Source organism: Cebus imitator, unplaced genomic scaffold (assembly GCF_001604975.1).
Source record: "Cebus imitator isolate Cc_AM_T3 unplaced genomic scaffold, Cebus_imitator-1.0 Scaffold543, whole genome shotgun sequence".
In the NCBI taxonomy this organism is placed as follows: Eukaryota; Metazoa; Chordata; class Mammalia; order Primates; family Cebidae; genus Cebus; species Cebus imitator.
The window spans coordinates 1185618-1195553 of NW_016107858.1; the positions used below are offsets into that span (position 1 = coordinate 1185618).

The 9936-nt window shown below is 43.8% G+C and overlaps 1 protein-coding gene and 1 long non-coding RNA gene across 6 annotated transcripts in view; one reads left to right on the forward strand and one right to left on the reverse strand.

The window, feature by feature from the left end:
- Positions 1–3083, reverse strand: part of LOC119468971 — a 26663-nt gene extending 23580 nt beyond the window's left edge. The window contains exon 1 of the long non-coding RNA XR_005197790.1: positions 2761–3083. This is a non-coding gene — a long non-coding RNA (uncharacterized LOC119468971). The remainder of the gene's footprint in view (positions 1–2760) is intronic.
- Positions 2020–9936, forward strand: part of PRKAB2 (protein kinase AMP-activated non-catalytic subunit beta 2) — a 19789-nt gene continuing 11872 nt past the window's right edge. For 2 of the 5 annotated variants that reach the window (XM_017515204.2, XM_017515205.2), the window contains exons 1-5: positions 3714–3854; positions 4116–4294; positions 8383–8549; positions 9371–9464; positions 9696–9816. In XM_017515204.2, coding sequence (XP_017370693.1) covers positions 4139–4294; positions 8383–8549; positions 9371–9464; positions 9696–9816 — 538 coding nt within the window. In that variant the 5' untranslated portion in view covers positions 3714–3854; positions 4116–4138. Of the gene's footprint in view, positions 2039–3713; positions 3855–4115; positions 4295–8382; positions 8550–9370; positions 9465–9695; positions 9817–9936 lie in introns of those variants that run through there. The other 3 variants (XM_037733694.1, XM_037733695.1, XM_017515206.2) reach the window with 3 other exon arrangements.

Genomic DNA, 9936 nt, shown 5'->3' on the forward strand with positions numbered 1-9936 from the left:
TCTCGGCTCACCGCAACCTCCGCCTCCTGGGTTCAGGCAATTCTCCTGCCTCAGCCTCCTGAGTAGCTGGGATTACAGGCACGCAGCACCATGCCCAGCTAATTTTTTGTATTTTTTAGTAGAGACAGGGTTTCACCATGATGACCAGGATGGTCTCGATCTCTTGACCTCGTGATCCACCCGCCTCGGCCTCCCAAAGTGCTGGGATTACAGGCTTGAGCCACCGCGCCCGGCCAGGAATAATTTTCATACAATAAAAACTAACTTTTTAATCAATCACTGTACTACAATCAAGATACAGATCTGTTCCATACCTCCCCTTCAAAATTTCTTCATTCTCCGTTGTAGTCAGTCACTCCCGACCCCTTATCTACAGCTTCTGGCAAACACTGATCTGTACTACCATATAGTCTTTCTTTTTCCAGAAAGTCATGTAAGTGGAGCCTGACTTCTTTTGCTTCCCATAATGCATTTGAGATTCATCAATATTATTGTATATATAAAGTTATTCCTTTTTATTACTGAGTAGTGTTCCATTGATAGCTATGCTACATTGTAATTATTGATTCACCAGGTGTATTAGTCTGTTTTCACACAGCTATAAAGACATATCTGAGACTAGGTAACTTATAAAGAAAAGAGGTTTAATTGACTTATAGTTCCGCATAGCTGGGGAGGCCTTCGGAAACTCACAGTTATGGTCGAAGGGGAAGCAAGCACTTCTTACATGGCAGCAGAAAAGAGATAGTGAGAGTGTGTGAATGAAGGAGGAACTGCTGAACATTTTTAAAACCATCAGCTCTGGTGAGAATTCACACACTATCACAAGAACAGCATGGGGGAAACTGGCCCGTGATCAATCACTTCCCTCCCTTGACATGTGGGGGTTATAGGTCCCTCCTTCAACTCGGGGCATTACAATTTGAGATGAGATTTGGGTGGGGACACAGAGCCAGACCATATCCTCAGGTGATGGACATGAATGTTTTTTCCATTTTAGGGTTTCTGTTTTTTCTATTATATGAATAAAGACATATATGTGTTTACAGGTTTTTGTGTGAACTTGCTTGAATGTATACCGAGGAGTGGGAGTTACTATGCTGCATGATTACGTGAATGTCAACTTTATAAAGTAGATCTGATTGTTTTTTGAAACAGTAGCCATCAAGATCAGATGTTATACCTATCCTTGGTAATAAATGGGGGATGAAACTTGATGAGTGGAGATGGGAATATAAGCCTCCAGATGCCCAATTTAACCTGTCATCCTGTTCTGTAAAATCAATATACTCTTGCCCTATTCTCACATCCTCACCTCTCAGAGGAAGTGGGATCTCTTTAGCAGTGTCATTAAAAGATTGCATGTGAGGCTGCCCATGATATTTTTCTGTTTATCAGGCAGAATGGTTGATCTGAGGAGACCAGTGGCAATGACATTCTAGATATGGTAACATCAGGACAACCCCCATCAATTACTTTTCCTATTACCTCCTTCTTTTCCGTCCCTCTAGAAAGAAAGGAGAGCATTGGGGTGACGGCAATAAATCTAAAGGGAACAATTATACTGATACTGGTTAAGTGGATCTTGTATCTTTACCTACTCATTCCTGAATGTAAGGGAAAAAAAGGAATTTGGGACTAAGGAGAAGAATTAATTCTTCCTACAGTGTCACATTATATTTGTTCTGTGTCTAAAACATGCGATATTCAGAGCTGACTTTTATTATTAACTGTTGACTGACTTACAAATGCTGTTAGGGCAGAGCAGAGCAGAACAGTGTCATGGATAATCTTCCAAAGCAGATAATCCAAAAGTCACTTCCATTTAGCTGTGAAAAACAGTTTATTTCTCTCCTTAAGTGTTCCATTGGCTAACATACTTAGTTTCCGCTAATCTGATTTGACTACTGCAAGGAAATACACACCAAGGACATATTATTTGGCATGGTGAAACCACCTTGGGGTCAGAGAACTGAATACTATACAAGTCAAGGTTTAATGTATTATACCTTCAAGGGCCTTGCTTCAGTGTCCTACGGTAAGGAACTGAAGGGCAGAGGGAGAAAGGTAAGTGGAACCAAAAATGATGTACTCACACAGGAAAGATTTTGGGACTAAGTTGCAGTAAAATTGTACCTTTTTTTTTTTTTCCTGTAAACTGTCTTTGGTCTATGAGCCAAAGAATGAGTTTATAAGAGGCAGAACAAAAAATGGGGAAGTAGTGAATTTGTTGGACTTAAGTGGGCTGTCAACTTCATAATATAAAAATGAACTTTTCAACAAATAGAGCTGCTCACTCAGAAAGGCTGGCCTATGTAACTTGGGGTTTCCCATCATTGGGCGTGTTTAAGCCTAAGGGACATATCTTGTTAGAAATGTATTACAGTAAACAGTATTCCTGTATCCTTCATTCCACAAATGCTTATGAAAAGTCCACTCTGTATATGAAAAGGAATCAAATCTGGATCTTCTCTCTGCCAGCTGTCAAATCAGTGCTTCTCACACACGTTAATGTGATCTTGTTAAAATGCACATTCTGAACCCTGGGGCCTCAGATTCTGTATTTCTAACAGGCTCCCAGATGATGCCAACGCTGCTAGTCTCTATAACACAGAGGAATAAACATTTCTAGTAGGGAATGAGACATACAAATAACTATAATACAAAGTAAGAATTTGTAAATTCCTTAGAGATTTCAGTAATTGTCATAAAAAACCTGGATACCTCCCAACCCTAGGGCTGTCTTTGCCCTTTTTATACCTTTAGTGTTCCTTCTGATGTTTTCGGTGTTGCTCTCTTCCTGAATTTTCTCTCTTCTGAGGTTTTTCACTGTGTATGCTGTTTCTTAGCCTAGGAGAGTCTTTTAGTTCTTCTCCTAAGACTAACATTTTACTAATTTGTCAAGGCTATCTCCTAAACACTCCATCTTGAATTCTTCCCTGCGACCCCAGTCGGGCTGACAGTTCCTTCCTTGTCGCTCCCCATAAAACTTTTCTGTTTTGAGACGGAGTCTTGCTCTGTAGCCAGGCTGGACTGGAGTGCAATGGCGCGATCTCGGCTCACTGCAACCACCGCCTCCCGGGTTCAAGCGATTCTCCTGCCTCAGCCTTCTGAGTAGCTGGGACTGCAGGCCCGCGCCACCACGCCCAGCTAATTTTTGTATTTTTAGTAGAGACGGGGTTTCACCATGTTGGCCAGGATGGTCTTGATCTCCTGACATCGTCATCTGCCTGCCTCGGCCTCCCAAAGTGTTTGATTACAGGCGTGAGCCACCGCGCCGGGAGCAACGACCACTGCTTCCTTCTGCGTGGAGCTGGAAGTCCGTTTTCTTCTTCCCTATGAGGGTCCCGCCTCTCAGGTCGCCAGGCACACAGATGCTGCCCAGAAAACGCGCTGGCGCACCTGAGGCCGGGTGGAAAGCCGCGCCGCTCCTCCAGGCACCTAGCACCGGAGTCCAGGGATGCGGCCTCTGAGTGTCATTTGGGGACGTCCCCTCCGCCGGGTGGTCTCAGGGGCCCAGCGGTCCAGCCATCCCGGGCGCAGCCTCGCCAGGCTTCACAGGCCCCGCCTGGCGCCCCCGCCTGGCGCCCCCTCCTGGCGCTAGAGGCTGCGCGCGACTGCCCACCATCGAGGCGGCGGCTAGAGAGGCCGGCGGGCCCCGGGCGCCGCGGCTGAGGGCCGCAGGGAACGCGCACGGGGCGGGCTCCGCGCCGCCGGCCTTGTAGCCATTTTAGGAGGAATCGCTGATCGGCAGCGTGGGGTGCGGCTTCAATTTCAATAACTTTATTGGTGGTGTGACCTGCAGAACAGCCATCACGTCAGTGGCCCCTGGAGGAGTGAGAGCTTCGCCCGAGGTGACTGGGTAGGGGCGCCCCTGGCAGTGAGTGCGGCGGGGACGCGGGGGGCGTCCCGATAGCAGGGCTCCCGAGCTAGGGGCAGCGAGGGCGCCGGGGCATTTGCAGGCGTCCCTGCAGGCCTGGAGAGAGGGCTCCGGGGCTCCGCGTCCCTGGGGCGGGGAATCCCTTGCCCGGTCCCACAGCGCAGGGGCGGGGCTGCGGAGCGCCCCTGACGCGGCGGCTGGGGTGTTCACCGCCAGGTGTTGTTCCCCGCCGTAGGTGGTCCCCGCCGAGCTGCAGCCATGGGAAACACCGCCAGCGACCGGGTGTCCGGGGACCGCCACGGCGCCAAGGCTGCACGCGCCGAGGGCGCCGGCGGCCATGCCCCGGGGAAGGAGCACAAGATCATGGTGGGAAGCACGGACGACCCCAGCGTGTTCAGCCTGCCCGACTCCAAGGTACGCGTCCCACGCCCCCAGCTGGTGGCCGTGCTGCAGCGGGTTGGTTTCCGGGCTCCTGTTCCCTTTCTCGGTTCTTTCCTACGGGGTACTGAACCGGGCTGTGGTTTTTTGAATTAAAGGGATTTTTCGGGGACAGAGGTGTTGGATGGTAATTCCTCTTGCAGTGCCGCCTCAAAATTATAAAGAGGAGGAGTTTTTGTTTTCCTGGTGTTCTGACTAATCTGTTGGCCACAGTTTTAGGATGGGGACAATAGACGGCCCCCCCTCCCCACCTTGGTTTTTCCTAACATGCACGAGTCCTCTCTTCTATAGCGTTGTTGAATCTGTAGTTTGTAAGCTCTGGTGCAAAACTTCAGAGGGTAGGTTGCAGGAGCTGCTGACCATAGGCGGTAGTTTCTCACCTTTGCCTTGAGGTGGCTAAATGAGTTTCTTTTTTTCTGAAAATTTCTGTATCAGTATCATTTTTGCCCTTCTAGCCGTTCTGCTCTCGTAATCTCTTCCCTTTTGGCACGGCTGTGAGCAGCGACTACTTGCTAATGGAATATTTTCCCCTAGTCTTGGAGAACAATTAAGGACATCATTTGGCTGACTGCTTAATTTTTGTCCCATACTTTATAGTTGTGGTGGTTGAGGTTGTGCCACTTTCACGTTCCGCTGCTGCTCCTCAGGTGGGAGAGCAGATGATTCCACGACTTGTTTACTCCCCAGTGGTACTTCAAAATGTTGCGTGGCTAAAAATCGACAACCCAAAGCTGCCCTGAAGACCTTGCTCTCAATTCCAAGGACTTTCAGGAAGAGGGCAACTTATTTTCACTCTGTAAGAAAGGACAGATGGAGCTGATAGCAGGGGTTACCATTCTGATGTTTCTAATCGCTTTTAGGGTTGTCAGCATGAGATATATGTAATTCCTCCAAGTAGGCTGACGGGATGAGATGGAAAAAGGGAGGGCTTGAGGAGATTGGGGTGTGTTTGATGTTTCTTATCATTTCATCACTTCCCAAGGAACTGGGGCTTTAGAGAGTGAGTACAGTATTATTTGCCATATTGGTAGCACATGGAATTTGGATTCTATCCTTGGATCTCAATTGATAACATAATCACAGCTGGGCGCAGTGGCACAGGCCTGTAATTCCTCACTTTGGGAGGCCGAGGCGGTCGGATCCTTTGAGGTCAGGAGTTCGAGACCAGCCTGACCAACATGGTGAAACCCTGTCTCTACTAAAAATACAAAAAAATTAGCTGGGCGTTGTGGGGCATGCCTGTAGTCCCAGCTACTCGGGAGGCTGAGGCAGGAGAGTCACTTGAGAAGGTGGCCGTGGTTGCAGTGAGTCTAGATGGAACCACTGCACTTGCTTTCCAGCCTGGGAGACAGAGTGAGACTCTGTCTCAAAAAACAAAGAAACAAAAATCACAGACAGAGAAATGAGAGTGATTAAAAGGAGCATTTCTTGGGGTTTATTATCCATTCTTTTCTTCCACTGAGAATTTATTCTGTATCATTGGGGCTTTCTACAAGTCATCTGACTTCATTTCTTCAGAGCTTTCTAAAGGTGATCTGCCTCATTGTATTTTTACCCTTTTCCTATGTTGATGACTCAGGATTTAAATACAGTGTATTTGTCAAACTGTGACTGCAGTAATTGGTGTCCTGATTAAAAGCCAGGTTGCTCTGTCTGATTTGGGGCCTATTCTGGATTATTTTTATCTCTCACCTCAGTCTTGCCTTTTGTGAATTAAGAAAATTATTCAGATAATTTTCAGATTGTCTGAAAATTAGTTCAGATAATTCCTAAGGTCTCATTTAAATCTAAAATTTTATAGTTTTCAATCTCCCCTCTTTACTTCTAACCTCAACATTTTACTTAAACATCAAACTGTAGTTCTAATTATTATGCCTGTTTTCCTGGTAGTTTTGCTGAGTAACTTGGAGTAAACAATCTTTCTGCTAGTCAGCTGCATTCATTCCTGCCACAGAAATGTCATGTCATAAGTGGAAGGGCTTTCCTCCAAAGCTAGGCATATTAATAGTTTCCAATTCTAAACTGAAAATCCTGCCGTAAAAGTAACTGATAGAAACAGGCAAGGGGGCCTGCTTTGCTTTGAATGCTTGCTTTTTTCAGTGGACTGGTTCGGTGGTTCTCAATCCCGTTTGCATATTAGAATCACCTGAGATGTCTTTAAATACTGTATGGAAAATTTGAAACATTTACAAAGTAGGAAGAAACAGTATAACGATGTCTATATACAAGCTACCCCGTTTGAACAATGATCAGATCTTGAAGGAACATGTAACATCTATACCCCAGTCTGCTATTCCCCCACTAAGTATTTTGAAGTTTCCAGACATTATATCAAATATTATTTTATCTGTAATGTTTTAGGATCTACCTCTAAAGATGAGGGGTTTTTCTTTATTTTAACATAATCACGGTATATCTAGGAAGCTTTTTTCCTTTATTTTAACATAATTACAGTATTATCTAGGAAGCTTTTTAAAAATAGATTCCCAGATCTTATATCTGAATCAGAATCTGAGGGTTATTCTTAGGCATATGTAAAATTCTTGCAATTCTAACACAGCCAGTCATACAAGAGTGCATTGTTCTGGGAATATGTAGTTTTCTCTTAAGTCAATTCTTTATATAATGTGAAAGTCCTTTCAATTCTCTTTCTCTGTTTACTTTGGATTATCCTGCTACTGATGTCTGTACTGTAGTTTGGGGGAATGTCAAGAGAATGTATGGAGGGGAAACTATGTCAACCATTTTGAAAAGAAGGCCCAAATGAATAAGCTAGTCCTTTTTTGGAAAAAAAAAAAAAAAAAAGCCCACATTATTCTGTTTAGTAATATTTAGGCTTAATACTATACAGTCTCATTTACCAAAGTCACTTAAACCAGTCTAGAGCAGGGGTCAGCAAACTTTCTGTAAAGGGCCAGATAGTAAATACTTGAGACTTTGTAGACCATACAGTCTCCGTTACAGCTATGCAATTCTGCCACTGTAGCGTGTAAGCAGCTATAGGTAATTTAGGTAAACAAGGCAGGTATGGTGGCTCGCACCTCTACTCTCAGTTTCTCTGGAAGCTGAGGTGGGAAGATGGCTTGAGCCCAGGAGTTCAAGGCTGCAGTGAGCTATGATCACACCAGTCACTGCATTCTAGCCTGGGTGACAGAGCCACGCTGTTTCTCAATAAATAAATAATAGGTAGTCAAATAAGTGGAGCTGTTTTCAAATAAAACTTGATAAAAACATCTGGCTCACTGGCTGTCTCCCTACTCTTGGTCCAGAGGATGATAATGAAAGAAAACAGGAGGTTTTTTTTTTTTTTTTTTTTTTTACAATCCCACATACCTCATTTGATAAGATTACTACTTTTGATAAAGGAAACTGTATTTTCGATCTCTTGCTCCTTTAGGTTCTAGAATTTTTATTCCTTCTCCTGAAATAATTAGTATAAACCTAGCATAGGGGAGCAAGTAAGATTTCATAGCTACTTCTCAAGTTTTAAGAAATCAGTGATCTGGTTTTTGAATTTTTACTGTTTCTTCTTTTTGTAACTTATTAGCAGAAATAGTGTTTATGAATTATGAATTTTGATATCTCTAACTTCCATTACAGCTGGTAATTGAGAGCTATTCATATTTGCCTATAAAATATATGAATGACAATTATTTTTTAATAGAACCATACTTTGTTTTTATATATTTTTTTCCTCTTAAAGACTCAGAAGTGTATAATAATTGCCTGCTTATGAGTTAAACTAGTGGTAGGGAATTAGCTTTTTGTTTTTTTTTTTTTAAGGGAGAGTCTAAGGCGCTGAAAGGGTGAATGATGTAGGTAGACTCAAAAGTTAGGCTATGATTTAGGCAGTGCTTAAGCATAGGCCATTTGACCATTTTTGGTCCTAGGTGAGTTTTTTTTTTTTTTTTCTATGATTTGTTCAAACTCAGATTTAGTTGCTGATTTTGGGGTTTATATCCTTCGCCAAAGCCTAGCACCTTTCTCTACCCTAGGGAGGAGAGTGACATTTTAGAATTCTTGGGTCACTGTTTATTCTAGGGATGACCTACTCCTTCTTACAGCTCCCTGGGGACAAAGAGTTTGTATCATGGCAGCAGGATTTGGAGGACTCCGTAAAGCCCACACAGCAGGCCCGGCCCACTGTTATCCGCTGGTCTGAAGGAGGCAAGGAGGTCTTCATCTCTGGGTCCTTCAACAATTGGAGCACCAAGATTCCACTGATTAAGAGGTGAAGACAAGTGTCTTGGATGAATCTAAGGGTCCAGGAATAGAGACCTAGTTTCTTTTCTCAGAAGAGAAACCCCGCTGGACTACTTTTCCCCACTGCTAAGGACTCTCTCTAGAACGCGCCCTTTTCTGTGGCCACTTAGTATATCTGTGGGATTTTAAACTTCATAGTGAGTCAGAGATGTTTTACCCCTTAGAATATGATTGCCTCAGAGGGATTCATAATAGCTTTGTGGCTACATTCTTTAGGGCTGTGTTATACAAGTCCTGGCTATGCTTGTGGGAAGTCTTCTGCAACTGGCTGAGTCTTGTTGCTCTGACTTCTGCACTAAAGCAAAACACATTTTGAAGTTCTAGGTAGTCATGTTATTTATTGCTCCCAAAGCAATAATGGATGATTTAACTGGTTGTCAGAGTGGCCCGTTGTATGGTAGGTCATTTTCCAGAAAAGGTTCACCAAAATAGAGAAAGAACACCTTGAGGCACTGCATCCTGAACCTACCTGTCTTATTTGCACTGGTTAGGAGCTTGTTCTGCTGAAGCAACATAGTTATACTAAGGTGACCCATTCGAGAGGATTAATGTTTTTATTATTCTTTTCCAGATATTGGTTAAGAACTAACGTTGGGAGGAGCTGATAAATACACGTCCAAGATGATACAAAAAAGGAGAATGGGTTTATACATTGCTTTTTATACCAGGGGATACAGTGGCTTAGGAATCTGGGAGATCATTCAGATGATATTATGATTGCCACTTGTTTTTTACGTTCGGTCTTCTAAAAGGAACGTGGCCTGTTTGCTTTTCTTTTTTCTTCTGTAGCCATAATGACTTTGTTGCCATCCTGGACCTCCCTGAGGGAGAACACCAATACAAGTTCTTTGTGGATGGACAGTGGGTTCATGATCCATCAGAGGTAAGGCCTTGATCTCCAAGGGTGACCATTGACTTAGCAGTCCCATTTTAGCTGTCATTTCTGTCAAGACTGATGGGCAGCTGCTCCCCTACACTGGAGGATTTCTCTCTTGATAAAACATGGAGGTTCTGAGTCTAATCACATGTAAATTTTAGGATAAAAGAGGAAGGTTGGATGGAAAAGATGGATTTGAAAGAGAGATTCAGTATTTTTTTCTATTCACTGTTTCAGCCTGTGGTTACCAGTCAGCTCGGCACAATTAACAATTTGATCCATGTCAAGAAATCTGATTTTGAGGTGTTCGATGCTTTAAAGCTAGACTCTATGGAAAGTTCTGAGGCATCTTGTAGAGGTAATTTTGTAGTATTTACCTTTCTTTGCTGTGTCTTTCTTGTATCTTCCGAAAAGTTGTTTATGTATGTATATATATATATAGAGGAGAATTGCTTAAATCTGAGAAGTGGAGGTTGCA